Source organism: Ovis aries, chromosome 7 (genome assembly GCF_016772045.2).
Source record: "Ovis aries strain OAR_USU_Benz2616 breed Rambouillet chromosome 7, ARS-UI_Ramb_v3.0, whole genome shotgun sequence".
In the NCBI taxonomy this organism is placed as follows: Eukaryota; Metazoa; Chordata; class Mammalia; order Artiodactyla; family Bovidae; genus Ovis; species Ovis aries.
The window spans coordinates 41,338,090-41,356,009 of NC_056060.1; the positions used below are offsets into that span (position 1 = coordinate 41,338,090).

The 17,920-nt window shown below is 36.6% G+C and overlaps 1 protein-coding gene across 3 annotated transcripts in view; it reads right to left on the reverse strand.

The window, feature by feature from the left end:
- The window catches only part of SOS2 (SOS Ras/Rho guanine nucleotide exchange factor 2), a 100,823-nt gene that overhangs the window by 41,446 nt on the left and 41,457 nt on the right, over positions 1-17,920 (reverse strand). For all 3 annotated transcript variants that reach the window (XM_060419144.1, XM_060419145.1, XM_004010508.5), the window contains 2 exons: positions 14,915-15,025; positions 6,490-6,588 (listed from right to left, as the gene is read on the reverse strand). In XM_060419144.1, coding sequence (XP_060275127.1) covers positions 6,490-6,588; positions 14,915-15,025 — 210 coding nt within the window. The remainder of the gene's footprint in view (positions 1-6,489; positions 6,589-14,914; positions 15,026-17,920) is intronic.

Below are 17,920 nucleotides of genomic sequence, written 5' to 3' on the forward strand. Positions count from 1 at the left end.
CAGTCACCAGAATGGGAGACAGAACTGGAAATGACACATCCAAAAAGGTTTAATATTAATATTCAGAATATATAAAGAACTCCTATAAAACCACCACCTTTACAAATAACCCAAATAAAAAGTGGGCAAAGGACTTGAATAGATATTTCTCCAAAGAAGATATAGAAATGGTCAAAAAGCAAACAAAAGGATGCTCACTGTCACAAATAGGGAAATACAAGTCAAAACCATGAGATACCATCTCACATCCATTGGAAAGGCTATCATAAAAAAATAAAAATATAGAAAATAACAAGTGCTGGCAAGGAAGTGGAGAAACTGTAAACAGCATGTGTTGTTGGTGGAAATGTAAAATAGTATAAAGTTACTATGGAATCTCATACAGCGCTTCCTCAAAAAATTAAAAACAGAATCACCCTATGATGCAGCAATTTCACTTCTGGCTATATATCCAAAGAATTGAAAACAGTCTTGATGACATATTTGTTCACAGCAGTATTATTTATAACAGTGAAAAAGCAGAAGCAATCCACGTGTCCAACAACACTGGGTGTATAACAATATACTTAACACTACTGAACTATATGCTTAAAATGGTTAAGACAGTAAATTTCATGTTTGACCACAATTTAAAAATGGTAAAATATTATTAAAAGGAACAGTATCACAGAACAGATATAAAAGTAAAAAGTAATTTCTTATCTGATCATGTGATAATTCTCTTTGCTTATGTCTAGAATTAGTCCTTATTTCAGTTTTTCAAAATATATATCATAATATACTGAATTATGAAATGAATACATCCTTTTTAAAAAAAGAAACAGAATAGAATAAAAGAATATAGGGTACGAATATATTGCATGAAATGCTGAGTAGCATTTCAAAACCCTTTTTGCTTTGCGTGTGTGTGTGTGTGTGCATACAGCACTATCATGATGTTAAATGTATTTCTTACTATGGATCATTCCCACTGTATAACATCCAGACTGACTCCCACCGGACAATAATGCTATAAATAAATGGGTCACTTTCTAGAATACCTAGGGTCCTTGTGATTACACTAATTGAGTCATATAATTACCAAGAATCAGTAGTAAATGTTTCCAAATATGAATGACAGTTGTGCTTACGTTATAATTATATAATTCAATAATTATATAAGCTAAAGAAATATGACTATAAAAATATTTATATGAAAACTCAAATCAATAACTTTAAAGGCAAGTTATTTTTAAAAGATATAGGGAAGACAAATCATAAAAGATTTGGAAAAATTATAAAAATTTAGATTTCTGCAATCAGATTGCTTTACAAGGATCTTAAAGGTAATGTACCATCTAAAATAAATGGAGAGTAGAAATCATAGAGATACTTTTTGTGACTTAAGCAAGATTCATACTCAAAGAAAAGGTTTTACCCTAAGTCAACAGATTAGCATATAAATATATACAAATGTTCATCTCTAGGGGTTTTGTGTGTGTTTATTAAAATGATTATGACTGATAATTAAAATGATTTATGATTCTTCAGTTCATTTTCAATTAACTGACCAACTACTAGTCCCAATCACATTGGCTAAAAATACTTGGAGTCCAGTAATTAATTGGTAGTAAAAGTAGCTGTGGCATTAGGATGAATAGTCAGTGTCTGATTTTAGATTCAGACCTCAGAGATTTTAAAACTAATCATCTAGCCAGGGGAAAAAAAGTAAGCTTCTATTATAGTTAACTTCTACTATAGTTAGGTCCATGAATCAAGGAAAATTGGAAGTGGTCAAACAGGAGATGGCAAGAGTGAACGTCGACATTCTAGGAATCAGTGAACTAAAATGGACTGGAACGGGTGAATTTAACTCAGATGACCATTATATCTACTACTGTGGGCAAGAATCCCTTAGAAGAAATGGAGTAGCCATCATGGTCAACAAAAGAGTCCGAAATGCAGTACTTGGATGCAATCTCAAAAATGACAGAATGATCTCTGTTCATTTCCAAGGCAAACCATTCAATATCACAGTAATCCAAGTCTATGCCCCAACCAGTAATGCTGAAGAAGCTGAAATTGAACGGCTCTATGAAGACCTACAAGACCTTTTAGAACTAACACCTAAAAAAGATGTCCTTTTCATTATAGAGGACTGGAATGCAAAAGTAGGAAGTCAAGAAACACCTGGAATAACAGGCAAATTTGGCCTTGGAATATGGAATGAAGCAGGGCAAAGGCTAATACAGTTTTGCCAAGAGAATGCACTGGTCATAGCAAACATCCTCTTCCAACAACACAAGAGAAGGCTCTTACACATGGACATCACCAGATGGTCAACACTGAAATCAGATTGATTATATTCTTTGCAGCCAAAGATGGAGAAGCTCTATACAGTCAGCAAAAACAAGACCAGGAGCTGACTGTGGCTCAGATCATGAGCTCCTTATTGCCAAATTCAGACTTAAATTGAAGAAAATAGGGAAAACCACTAGACCATTCAGGTTTGACCTAAATCAAATCCCTTATGATTATACAGTAGAAGTGAGGAATAGATTTAGGGACTAGATCTGATAGACAGTGTCTAATGAACTACGGACAGAGGTTCATGACACTATACAGGAGACAGGGATCAAGACCATCCCAAAAGAAATGTAAAAAAGCAAAATGGCTGTCCGGGGAGCTGTGAAAAGAAGAGAGGCGAAAAGCAAAGGAGAAAAGGAAAGATATAAGCATCTGAATGCAGAGTTCCAAAGAATAGCAAGAAGAGATAAGAAAGCCTTCTTCAGCGATCAATGCAAAGACATAGAGGAAAAGAACAGAATGGGAAAGACTAGAGATCTCTTCAAGAAAATTAGAGATACCAAGGGAACATTTCATGCAAAGATGAGCTCAATAAAGGACAGAAATGGTCTGGACCTAACAGAAGCAGAAGATATTAAGAAAAGGTGGCAAGAATACACAGAAGAACTATACAAAAAAGATCTTCACGACCCAGATAATCACGATGGTGTGATCACTCACCTAGAGCCAGACATCCTGGAATGTGAAGTCAAGTGGGCCTTAGAAAGCATCACTACGAACAAAGCTAGGGGAGGTGATGGAATTCCAGTTGAGCTATTTCAAATCCTGAAAGATGATGCTTGCTGTGAAAGCGCTGCACTCAATATGTCAGGAAATCTGGAAAACTCAGCAGTGGCCACAGGACTGGAAAAGGTCAGTTTTCATTCCAATCCCAAAGAAAGGCAATGTCAAAGAATGCTCAAACTACCACACAGTTGCACTCATCTCACACCATAGTACAGTAATGCCCAAAATTCTCCAAGTCAGGCTTCAGCAATACATGAACCGTGAACTTCCAGATGTTCAAGCTGGTTTTAGAAAAGGCAGAGGAACCAGAGATCAAATTGCCGACATCCACTGGATCATAGAAAAAGCAAGAGAGTTCCAGAAAAACATCTATTTCTGCTTTATTGTTTATGTCAAAGCCTTTGACTATGTGGATCACAATAAACTGTGGAAAATTCTGAAAGAGACAGGAATACCAGACCACCTGACTTGCCTCTTGAGACACCTATATGCAGGTCAGGAAGCAATGGTTAGAACTGGACATGGAACAACAGACTGGTTCCAAATTGGGAAAGGAGTATGTCAAGGCTGTATATTGTCACCCTGCTTATTTAACTTCTATGCAGAGTACATCATGAGAAACGCTGGGCTAGAAGACGCATAAGCTGGAATCAAGATTGCCAGGAGAAATATCAGTAACCTCAGATATGCAGATGACACCACCCTTATGGCAGAAAGTGAAAAGGAACTAAAAAGCCTCTTGATGAAAGTGAAACAGGTAGGTGAAAAAGTTGGCCTAAAGCTCAACATTCAGAAAACTATGATCATGGCATCTGGTCCCATCACTTCATGGGAAATAGATGAGGAAACAGTGGAAACAGTGTCAGACTGACTTTATTTGGGGGGGCTCCAAAACCACTGCAGATGGTGATTGCAGCCATGAAATCAAAAGACACTTACTCCTTGGAAAGAAAGTTATGACCAACCTAGATAGCATATTCAAAAGAAAAGACATTACTTTGCCAACAAAGGTCCGTCTAGTCAAGCCTATGGTTTTTCCAGTGGTCATGTATGGATGTGAGAGTTGGACTGTGAAGAAGGCTGAGCACCGAAGAATTGATGCTTTTGAACTGTGGTGTTGGAGAAGACTCTTGAGAGTCCCTTGGACTGCAAGGAGATCCAACCAGTCCATTCTGAAGGAGATCAACCCTGGGTGTTCTTTGGAAGTAATGATGCTAAAGCTGAAGCTCCAGTACTTTGGCCACCTCATGCGAAGAGTTGACTCATTGGAAAAGACTCTGATGCTGGGAGGGATTGGGGGCAGGAGGAGAAGGGGACAACAGAGGATGAGATGGCTGGATGGCATCACCAACTCGATGGATGTGAGTCTCAGTGAACTCCGGGAGTTGGTGATGGACAGGGAGGGCTGGCGTGCTGCGATTCATGGGGTCATAAAGAGTCGGACACGACTGAGTGACTGAACTGAACTTAACTGATTATAGTTAAGTTGGGATTTTTAAATGTTGGCAAATACTAGAAGGCAACTATAAAACTAATGATGGGACTTCCAATTAGACATGAACATTCTCTTAAAACTTTTAGGAATCTAAGTGTACATCTGTGGCTGCTAATATATTATTCATGCGAAGCCTACAATCCTTTCTAAGAGTTCTTTATGGATCCATTAGTCTCCATGGAGATACACAAAATCAAGTTGCTCTTCTATTTGTGTACAAAAGCTAGCGAGCTCCAGTATCACACATTATGGGTAGTAAGACTCCATAAAAAAAGAATTCTTGAGGTAGGTATTCATTATTGTTGTTGTTTAGTAGCAAAGTCCTCTCTGACTTTGCAACCCTATGGACTGTAGCCCGCCAGGGTCCACTGTGCATGGAATTTCCCAGGCAAGAATACTGGGGTGGGTTGTCATTTCCTTCTCCAGGGGATCTTCCTCTTGAAGGGATCAAACCTACATCTCCTGCCTTGGCAGGTGGGTTCTTTACCACTGAGCTACCAGGGAAGCCAAGATATTCATTAGAAATCATCTAAAGATTTCTTTGCCTAGATGTCTACTAAGTTCAGTTATTCTGGCTTTTATTTTAAATATTACTAATGAGTTATATGGAAAAGTTAGAACAGGCTGTCTAAACCAACAACTTGGTATAGATACAGAGCCTATATACAGACAAAGATAGTATACTCTATATACACAAAGATAAATGCATAAAGAGAGACATCATGCATTCTGGTAGGAGTATAAACTGTATAACTTTGGGAAACTTTCCACTTTGGAAAACTGCCTGACCTCATCTATTAAATTTGAAAACATACACACCTTATGACCAAGCAATTCTAATCCTGAGTACGTACTCTAGAGAAACAAAATGCATGTACATGTTTATCAAGAGACAGAAAAAAGAGTACCAGCAGAAGTGTTATCAATAATAGCAAGAAAACTGTTGTTCAGCCAGAGAACAATAAATAATCATGGTTTATTCAAACTGGAAAAAAATTAAATTAGAAAAACATAAAATAACATCAGTGAATCTTATGTCGTATGTTGGCGCTCAGTCATGTACAACTCTTTGTGACCCCATGAACTATAGCCCATCAGGCTCTGCTGTCCATGGGATCAATGAATCCTACAAATATCAATGTAACTTTGAGAGAAGATAAAAGACACAAAGTACTATAATAATTTGATCTAATTGATAAAAAGCTCAGAAACAGGCTACATATATTTTTACTGAATATACATAGGTGGGCAAACTGTAAAGAAAAGCAAAAAAGTAACTGCCATTAAAGTCAGAGCAATGACTTACCTCTGGTGTGCTTATACATTACATTTATTTATTATAAAGCATGTTTACATTCTTCTCTAAGTATACACCATAAAGTTTATACTACATATTAGACCCTTAGAAAGTCAGTATATTTTTATGTGTATTGATATTTAAAAACGAGTTCAAGTTTTACCACAATTTTAATTTTTAATTTATTACTTGGGTTCTGCCTACTACATTGCATGGGCAAAAGGTATCAACTTTAAACATGTTTTTCTTGACAAGTTATATATGACAGAAGTTTAGAACAATGTTATACATAAAAGTTATTAATTACCTTTATAAAATATGAAGTTAAACCATTGTTGCTGTGTGTCTCCAAAAATTAATTTTTAAAAAGTCAACTTTTTAATTTTATTACTTTGAGAATTTATATTATCGAGTGATAGATAAAGTAACATTTTCCCCTATCTACAACTTGGTAATTATATGAATATAAAAAATAAAGGCATTTCTCTATGGTTCATGGGAAGTAGGAAAACATTTAAGATACTTTCTTTTTATGAATAAAAACTATTAAAACTAACATCAGATAAAAAGTTTTTAAGTCTCATAAATCTAAGTATTTCTTTTTGTTAAAAAACTTTTATCTTACCTTTAATAATTCAAAATAGTGCCAACAATGATATACTGGCACCAGCATAAGGCGTGGAAGGACGTAACGAACTGCCTCTTTAAAACCATCAGCAATGGACTGCAAAGTGAAAAGACAAAATAATATACCTCTGATATAAAGGTTACATAAACAGCAATGCCTAACAGAAGTAGTTTTAAGAATACAAGATACAGGGAACTCTCTGGCAGTCCAGTGGCCAGGACTCGCCACTTTAACTGCTGGAGCCTTGGTTTCAATCTCTGGTGGGACAACTAAGATCCCACAAGCTGCTAGGATCCCAGCAGCTGCACACAGCTTAGCAACAACAATAACAACTTACACTAAACAACAAGAATAACAACTTAGACTAAACAACAGCAACATAAGAGTACAGATATCTTTAATGGAACTAGTTTCCAGTCTAACCTCATTTGTGTTTTGGGCATGACTTAAAAAGAAAACAAGATAGAGATGTATCAAAACTATAATGAAAGCATTCTATATTGAAATTGAAGTGCTATAAATCAAGTTTTTTCCTTAAGTTATCAGCTAATTAAAAATATACATTTCATCTTTCATGGCTAATATAACTTTAACAACAGTCTTCTCAGCTTTTTTTCCAAAAGTTTTGGGTTCCACATACCATAAAGGAATGCTGAAAAGCTATACATCTTCTCACAGATTTCTATGTCACTTTTACTCAAAATGTTTTAAGTAGTTACAAAGAATGTGTTTGGGGGGATATGGTACATTGCAGATGTGATTTAAATCTATTTCACCAAACAACAATCAAATAAATCTCAGATTTAGCTCATTTAACTTAAGAAAAATGCTGTCATATAACTTAATTGATACAGCCAATCTTCACTGTCAAAATAAACAGCCAGATCAGACTAAATTTCCACAACAGGTCTGACTTCACTCTTAAATTGAAATACACATGTTAATATCACAGTCTTAAGTACAAGAAGCACCTGAAAGAAACTATAACTACTTCTAACATAGCATGTTCAAGTATGAGAGCTTTACAAGCCTCCCCTCTCCTTTATCATAATGAAATCAGTGAATAAACATGGATGGGAATGGGTGAATTTAATTCAGATGACCATTGTATCTACTACTGTGGGCAAGAATCCCTTAGAAGAAATGGAGTAGCCATCACAGTCAACAAGAGTCCAAAATGCAGTTCTTGGCTGCAACCTTAAAAACAACAGAATGATCTCAGTTTGTTTCCAAGGCAAACCATTCAACATTCCAGCAATCCAAGTCTATGCCCCAGGCACCAACACCGAAGAAGCTGAAGAAGACCTCCTAGAACTAACACGAAAAACAGATGTCCTTTTCATCATAAGGGACTGGAATGCAAAAGCAGGAAGTCAAGAGATACCTGGAGTAACAGACAAGTTTGGCCTTGGAGTACAAAATGAAGCAGGGCAAAAAGACTAACAGATTTCTCCCAGGACAACTCACTGGTCATAGCAAACACCCTTTTTCAACAACACAAGAGAACACTTTACACATGGACATCACCAAATGGTCAATACTGAAATCAGATTGATTACGGTGTAGCCAAAGATGGAAAAGCTGTATACAGTCAGCAAAAACAAGACCAAGAACTGACTGTGGCTCAGATCATCAGCTCCTCATAGCAAAATTCAGGCTTAAACTAAAGAAAGCAGAGAAAACCACTAGGCCAGTCAGGTATGACTTAAATAAAATCCTCTATGAATATACAAGGGAGGTGATGAAAAGAGATTCATGGTATTAGATCTAGATATCGAGGGAATATTTCATGCAAAGATTAGCACAATAAAGGACAGAAATGGTATGGACCTAATAGAAGCAGAAGATATTAAGAAGAGGTGGCAAGAATACACCGAAGAACTATACAAAAAGGATCGTCATGACCCAGATAACCACGATGGTGTGATCACTCACCTAAAGACAGACATCCTGGAATGCGAAGTCAAGTGGGCCTTAGGAAGCTTCGCTACGAACAAACCTAGAGGAGGTGATGGAATTCCAGTTGAGCTATTTCAGTCCTGAGAGATGATGCTGTGAAAGTGCTGCACTCAATATGCCAGGAAATCTGGAAAACTCAGCAGTGGCCACAGGACTGGAAAAAGTCAGTTTTCATTCCAATCCCAAAGAAAGGCAATGCCAAAGAATGTTCAAACTGTACTGCACAATTGTACTCATCTCACATGCTAGCAAAGTAATGCTCAAAATTCTCCAAGCCAGGCTTCAACAGTATGTGAACTGTGAACTTCCAGATGTTCAAGCTGGATTTAGAAAAGGCAGAGGAACCAGAGATCAAGTTGTCAACATCTGCTGGATCATCAAAAAAGCAAGAGAGTTCCAGAAAAACATCTACTTTTGCTTTATTGACAATGCCAAAGCCTTTGATGGGATCACAACAAACTGTGGAAAATTCTGAAAGAGATGGGAATATCAGACCACCTTACCTGCCTCCTGAGAAATCTGTACGCAGATCAAGAAGCAACAATTAGAACTGCACATGGAACAACAGCCTGGTTCCAAATTGCGAAAGGAGTACGTCAAGGCTGTATATTGCCACCCTGCTTATTTAACTTATATGCAGAGTACATCATGCAAAATGCCACGCTGGAAGAAGCACAAGCTGGAATCAAGACTGCCGGGAGAAATATCAGTAACCTCAGATATGCAGATGATACTACCCTTACGGCAGAAAGTGAAGAACTAAACAGCCTCTTGATGAAACTGAAAGAGGAGAGTGAAAATGTTTGTTTAAAACTCAACATTCAGAAAACTAAGATCATGGTGTCCGGTCCCATCACTTCATGGCAAACAGATGGCGAAACAATGGAAACAGTGAGTGACTTTATTTTTTGAGGCTCCAAAATCACTGCAGATTGTGACTGTAGCCATTAAAAGACACTTGCTCCCTGGAAGAAAAGCCATGACCAACCTAAACAGCATATTAGAAAGCAGAGACACTACTTTACCAACAAAGGTCCATCTAGTCAAAGCTATGGTTTTTCCAGTAGGCATGTATGGATGTGAGAGTTGGACTATAAAGGAAGCTGCACACTGAAGGATTGATGCTTTTGAACTGTGGTGTTGGAGAAGACTCTTAAGAGTCCCTTGGACTGCAAGGAGATCCAACCTGTTAATCCTAAAGGAAATCAGTCCTGAATATTCATTGGAAGGAATGATGCTGAAGCTGAAACTCCAATACTTTGGCCATCTGATGCAAAGAACTGACTCATTGGAAAAGACTCTGATGCTAGGAAAGATTGAAGGCGGGAGAAGTGGACGACAGAGAATGAGATGGTTGGATGGCATCACCAACGTGATAGACATGAGTTTGAGTAGGCTCTGGGAGTTGGTGATGGACAGGGAAGCCTGGCATGCTACAGTTCATGGTGTCGCAAAGAGTTGGACACAACTGAGCAACTGAACTGAATTGATTAGATCTAGTAAAGAGAATGCCTGAACAACTATGGACAGAGGTCCTGAATATTCTACAGGAGGCAGTGAACAAAACCAAAGAAAAAGAAATGCAAGAATGCAAAGTGGTTTTCTGAGGAGGCTTTACAAATAGCTGAAGAAAGAAGTGCAAAGCAAGGGAAAAAGGGAAAGGTACACCCAACTAAATGCAGAGTCCCAGAGAACAGTAAGGAGAGAGAAGAAGGCCTTCTTCAATGAACAATGTGAAGAAATAGAGGAAAACAACAGAAAAGGTAAGACAAGAGATCTCTTCAAGAAAGTTGGAAATATTAAACAACATTTTATCCAAAGATGGGCACAATAGAGGACAGAAATGATAAAGACCTAATAGAAACAGAAGAGATCAAGAAGAGATGGAAAGAATACACAGAAGACCCGTACAAAAAAGATATTAATCATCCAGATAACCATGATGCTGTAGTCTCTCACTCAGAGCCAAACATTCTGGAGTGTGAAGTCAAATGGGCCTTAGGAAGCACTGCTGCCAATAAAGCCAGTGGCAGTGATGGAATTCCTGCAGAGCTATTTAAAATCCTAAAAGATGATACTATTAAAGTGCTGCATTCAATATGTCAGCAAATCTGGAAAACTCAGAAGTGGCCACAGGAGTGGAAAAGGTCAATCCTTATCCCAATTCCGAAGAAGGGTAGTACTAAAGAATGCTCAAACCACCAGACAGTTGTACTCGTCTCCCATGCTAGTAAGGTTATGCTCAAAATCCTTCAAGCTAGGCTTCAGCAGTACATGAACCAAGAACTTGCAGAAGTTCAAGGTGGGTTTAGGAAAGGCACAGGAACTAGAGTACAAATTACCAACATTTTCTGAATCAGAGAAAGCAAGGGTCAGAAAAACATCGACCTCTGTTTTGTTAACTATGATAAAGTCTTTGACTGCGTGGATCATAACAAACTGTGAAACACTCTTAAAGAGATGGGAATACCAGACAGTCTTACCTGTTTCTTAAGAAACCTGTATGTGGGTCAAGAAGCAATAGTTAAATCCCTGTATGGAACAACTGACTGGTTCAGGAATGAGAAAGGAGTATGATAAGGCTGTTTATTTCACCCTGTTATTTAACTTATATGCAGAGCGTGTCATGTGAAATGCTGGGCTGGATGAGCTACAAGCTCTGGAATCAAGATTGCTGGGAGAAATATCAACCTCAGATATGGCAGGTGACACTACTCTAATGGTAGAAAGTGAAGAGGAACTAAAGAGCTTCTTGATGAGGGCGAAAGAGGAGAGTGAGAAAACTGGCTTAAAACTCAAGAAAACTAAGATGATGGCATCTGGTCCCATCATTTTATGGTAAATAGGAGGGAAAGAGGTGGAAGCAGTGACAGCTTTCCTTTTTTTGCATTCTAAAATCACTGCAGATGGTGACTGAAGCCATGAAATTGGAAGACGACTGCTTCTTGGCAGGAAAGCTATCACAAACCTAGACAGAGTGTTAGAAAGCAGAGACATCACTTTGCCGATAAAGGTCTGTATAATCAAGGCTATGGTCTTCCTGGTATGGATGTACAGATGGGAGAGCTGGACAATAAAGAAGGCTGAGCTCCAAAGAACTGATGCTTTCAAATTGTGGTGTTGGAGAAGACTCCTGAGAGTCCCATGGAAAGTAAGGAGATCAAACCAGTCAATGGTAAAGGAAATCAACCCCGAATACTCCTTGGAAGGACTGATGCTGAAGCTGGCCACCTGATGCAAACAGCTAACTCACTGGAAAAGACCCTGATGCTGGGAAACATTGAAGGCAGAAGGAGAAGAGGGTAACAGAGGATGAGATGGTTGGATGGTATCACCAATTCGTTGGAGATGAACTTGGGGAAACTCTGGGAGATGGTGAGGGACAGGGAAGCCTGGTAGACTACAGTCCATGGGGTTACAAAGAATAGGACACAACTTGATGACTGAACAACAACAATAACAATAAACTCTTCTTCAGGAGCAATCTTTTTTTTTTTTTTTTTTCTGATTGGTACCCTGGAGATTTTTACACCTTGGATTAATGCATGATAGGAAATGCCATAGTATAATAAGTAACATGTAGGAAAAATTGGAAGAGAATGCAAAAACATAAGGTAAGATTAGAAACAAATTCTCTTCAAGATACTTGTACTAGTAAGTTGTTGTTTAGCCTAAGTTGTTTTTGCTAAGCTGTGTCCAACTCTTTTGCAATTTCATGGACTGTAGCCAGCCAGGCTCCTCTGTTAGTGGGATTTCCCAGGCAAAAGTACTGGAGTAGGTTGCCATTTTCTTCCCCTGGAGGATCTTCCAGACCTGGGGACCAAACTCACATCTCCTGCATTGCAGGTGGATTCTTTACTGCTGAGCCACCAGGGAAGCCCCCTGTACCCTTGTATCACCTGGAAAATCAACAGCAGCAGCAGCAGGTATATCCCAGTTTTGAAAACTAATAGTCTGCAGAATAAATGATTTTCTAAAATTTATGAGGCATTTAAGTCACTCATGTTGATTTTAAATGTCATATATTTATTTAAAGTGGTATATCTCCTCATCAGGTAAATATAGACAGAAGCAATACACAATGTGAAAAAAGAGTTCAAGATGCTGTTTTTAAAATATATCTTCATAGGTAAACACAACCATAATTCTCACCTATTGTTAACTGAAGTAAACTATAATTTGTTCAATAGACTTTTACCAGAATATGCAGAGATTAATTTCTTTTATCGTTTAATTAAGATAGTGATACAGATTATGCTGGGTATAGGTTTATGTATTTTATATACAATGCTTTAACTGGAAGCAAGATGAAACTTTAAATTTAGTCTAACATTGTCATTTACATTGTTAATTAGCACTGAAATGGCTACTAAAGTGTCTTCTAAAATATTAATGCAATGTATGTTTATAGTGTAGGGAGGCCTGTAAAGACAATATACACTAATGTTTGCACGTTTAGTATGTGCCAAATGTGCTTAGTGTATTCCTGTTTAATTTTCATAACCACAGAGATGTACATTATCATTATCATTTTACAAATAAGTAAACTGATTCTCAGAGATTAAGTGATATGCTCAAGGTAAGATAACTGGCTCAAAGCCAAAGTTCTGACTCCAAAGCTCATATTCTTAAAGTGTGCCTACATCTTCTAAAGTTTTGTTGTGTTTTTTAATAAAGCATTACTTTTTCATCTTACAAATGAAAAATTTGTTTTACGTTAACAGAGTACAAGTGAGTCTGGCCTGAAAAAGGGTGTTATCTAACTCTTAATTTCACTGAGTATCTGGAATAACAGCTTAAATAACTGGGTCAGAAACACTAAAATCTCATAGTAAGAATTACTGGGTGCTTCCCAGATGGCACTAGTGGTAAAGAACCTGCCTGCAAATGCAGGAGACATAAGAGACGTGGGTTTGATCCCTGGGTTGGGAAGATCCCCTGGAGGAGGGCATGGCAACCCACTCCAGTATTCCTGTCTGGAGAATCCCATGAACAGAGTCTGGTGGGCTATTTATAGTTCATGGGGTGGCAAAGAGTCAGACATGACTGAAGCGACCTAGGAGCAGCAGCAGTAGTAAGAATAACTAATAAAATAAGGATGAAACAATTGTTGTACTTTTAATGAGCATGCAAAGATCTTATAAGCATATTGCTCCATTTAACTAATGCTTAATTTATGGTTTATATGAATATCTAAGATTTAGCTTAAAAATTATTCCTTCAATTAAGTAAATTTTGAGAATTAAGTGTAAGTTTTATTCCATATTGACAAGTTTTTGAGGAATAGATGATAATAATGGGAATTCACAGTAAAGGAGGCAGAGAGAAGACAATACGTTCAGTTTTATTTATTTATATTTGAAATCCTTGTGGGATATTCAAGTGAATTAGTTCAAAAGGTTGCTGGTTATATGAAGGTGTACACACACACACACACACACACACACGCAGTGTTCAAAAGAAAGTTATGGGTTAAAAATACAAATAAGGAAGTCACCAGCATACAGATGAAAGCAAAGGGTATGGACAAAGTCTTCAAGGACAGCACAAAGGAACAGAAGAGCAGAAGCTGATATAAGAAGTTGGGTAACACCTGCAACTAAGGAAACTGAGAAGAAGAAACCAGAGAAGATAAAAATTATGTAAAAGTAGTATCACAGAGGTAAAAAAGAGCAAGAGGAATAGTCATAAATACTACAGACATAAACGTGAAATCAAAATAACCACGAGATTTGGTGGTTAAGTTCATTGTCCAGGGCAGGTTTTAGTGTTACAGCCTGGTTAGAGCACAGATGGTAGCAGTCTGATAGAGAATGATAAAAAGTAATATAAGATAATTGGTAATAAATGGAAAAAAACAAAACGGGTAAGAGTAACAGTGACAAAGATTTGTTCATTTATTCACTTGTTTTAGGACAATAAAGATTTGACCATATTCATATGCTAAGGGAGAAGAGCCTGTCTAAATGCAGGAAGCTTCTATAGCAGTAAGTAGTCGAGGATCATCGATGCAATTTAGCCTTCATTAGTAAAATGTAATTTTGTCTCTCTCCACTTACTCTCATTTTTTCTAACTGCATTACGGAACCAATTAACTTGCATAATCTCCATTAATATACCTATCTCCTTTAAATGACAGCCCTAATCGGAAAATAGTATGAGTATACATGAGGATATTCTCCACTCTTTATTATTTCAGTTCTATCTCTCGTAGGGAAACAGATCCTGAAATAGCTCTCCATCATCATCTCTACATCTCAGATCTAGAGTGTACCAGATTTTTCTAGTCACACAGTATTTGTGATGGTATTCTATAAAAGATTTCCACGTTAAGGACAAATTGAAAGAACTCAAGACAGGAAACAAAAGACAACCTACAATAGGCTTACAATTAACAGACTTTGAAGGACTGGTAAAATATTCCTTTAGTTTATTAAAAAAACAGCAGTCAATTTAAGTTTACCTGAAAGTGTAGAGCCACTGCAGGTCTGGCCATCAACTTACTAAAATGTTCATTAAACTTCGGTGAAAGAATATCCTGGGATAATGTTTCATAAGGATCAAATGCTTGCTCCTATTTTTTTTTTTAAAAAAAGAACAATATGTTAGGTTTAAAAGAAAATCTTTTCTACTATCATGGCACAGATTATTTAATGGCAAATTTTTAGTTAAGCCCTCTATTAGGTTTCAGAACACTTTTTTATTCTGGGGACAAATAATAACTATGAACTATAACTTGGAAATTTTTTAAAAATGTAAGTAATGACTTTAAGCAATAGATGACAAGAAGCTACTAGTCTTAAAATAGGTCACTGACTTGTGATCACAAGTATCAAACTATTAAATGCATATGCACATTTATCCCAGCTAAACAAAAGCTGTATTATTAGTAAAATAAGGCTGGGATTTGAAATTTCAGTTAGGTTTGCTGCTGCTGCTAAGTCGCTTCAGTCGTGTCCGACTCTGTGTGACTCCACAGACAGCAGCCCATCAGGCTCCCCCGTCCCTGGGATTCTCCAGGCAAGAACACTGGAGTGGGTTGCCATGTCCTTCTCCAATGCATGAAAGTAAAAAGTGAAAGTGAAGTCGCTCAGTCGTGTCTGACTCCTAGCGACCCCATGGACTGCAGCCTACCAGGCTCCTCCGTCCACGGGATTTTCCAGGCAAGATTACTGGAGTGAGTTGCCATTGCCTTCTCCGTCAGTTAGGTTTACCTAGGTTAAAAGTCTAGATGGTTGGATGGCATCACCGACTTTATGGACATGAGTCTGAGCAAGCTCCAGGAGTTGGTGAAGGACAGTCCATGGGGTCGCAAAGAGTCGGACACGACTGAGTCACTGAACTGAACTGAACTGAGACTAAAAGCAGCTTACACTGAGGATATTTTCAAAAGAAGCAAGAAGTGATACTTCCGCTGTTTTATACCACACTTTTTCAAAATTAGAAAAAGAAACCAAAGACTAACATACAGTAAAATAACAAAACAGAAACTGCCCATATTTTGTCCATGTTTATATTTTTAAAATTCCTATTATTTTATAATAATCAGTATCTGCAAAGTTTAGTTAGAACTAAGACTTGTTTCATTTTCATATGTTAAAAATATGGTATGTTTTCCAGAAAATAACAAGTGTTGTCAAGGATGCAAAGACACTGGAACCTTTGTCCACTGACACTTGGAATGCAAAATGGTATAGCCCCTGTGGATAAGTCTGACAATTCCTCAAAAAGCTAAACAAAGAACTACAATATGACCCAGCAATTCTACTCCTAGGTATATACCCAAAAGAACCAAAAAAATGTGACTCAGATACTCATATGCCAATGTTTACTGTAGCATTATTCACAATAGCGAAAAAGTGGAAAAAGCACAAGCGTCTATCAACAAATAAATGGATAAACAAAATGTGGTATATATACAGAGGGGAACATTGTTCAGTCATAGAGAAGGAATTCTGATAACATGCTATTACATGGATGAACCTTGAAAACATTATGCTAAGTGAAATATGCAAAGGAGAACATTGTAATAATTCTACCTTTTATCAAATATCTAGAATCAGCAAGTTCATAGAGACAGAAATAGACTAAAGGTTGCCAGCGTTTGTGTGGGAGAGAACAAGGAATTATTACTTAATGAATACAGAATTTCTATTCAGGGTGGTTAAAAGGTTTCAGAAATGGATAGTTATAATGATAGTATATTACTATGAGTTTCATTTATCCCGTAAATTGTACACTTAAAATTGCTAAAATGGCAAATTATGTCTTACCATAAAAATAAAATGAAAATTAGAAAATACATTTTTGAATACATGTTTTTGACTCATGATATCTTTAAGAGTACAAGCAACCAGATCACAAAGTAATATTCTAAGATATCACAATATTAAAAAAAGCTTTCTAATAAGAGCAAGCCTAAGTATCTTGGTTAGGCATCAGTAACTGAGTACTTCTATACTATTAGTTCCATTGTCTACACAATGGATGTAATAAAAGTGATGCATATTTTCATACAAATTAAAAAGAGATTATAAAATTATGAAATTTACATAACTAAAGAAAGAACTTTTAACATCTGTTTTCCAAAAGAAATAAAACTAACCAATGAATATGAAAAGGTGTTTAACATCATTAAAGAATAATGAAATACTGTTTTTCTCTCACTAGACTAGCAAAATTTAACGGGATAACAACCAGGTCTGAAGACGTGGGGAAAAAAGAGGGCCTGCATATACTGGAACTTATCTGGAAGTAAATTTGTAAAAATGCTTCAAAGTTCTAAAAATGTACCATAATTCTACTTCTAGGACTGCATCTTAAAATAATTAGTGGATTATACAGGCATTATATAAATGTTTGTTATAGTGTTGTTTATAACAACAAAAAGAACTAAGACAACCTACTTGCTTAATAATAATAGATAATTTGAATAGTATCTCCATAGTACATGGTACTTTCAGACTTTAAAAGCTATAAAGTATATTTATTAACATGGAAAATATTCATGATATTGAGTGAAAAAAAAGCAGGTTGTAAAATAGTAAGATCCTATTTTTGTAACTACACATAGGTTTGTTTAAACATGTAGACAAATATTCACAAGGATAAATAAAGCTTATAAAACAATTAATCTCTAGGTTTTGCAAAACAGTGATTTTTATCTTATATTTATCTACATTTTTCTGAGTATTTTTACAATGAGTTATGTTAATTTTATAATCATGTGAAGTACAAAAATATGGTTTTCACTTTGAGGAAAAAATATATAAATTTCCTTTTTCATTTTTGGAAATTAAGACTAAAATCCACAAAAGTTAAACTTTTAGCTTGGTCAGTAAAATTTTTATGGTCAATAAAAGCAATGATCGACAAAATTTCTTTTCTTTCAACCTTAAGTGCACTTGCCGTCAAAAAAGAAAGGTCTTAAACATTACTAGTCTATCAGCTTTTGATACAAATATTAGCA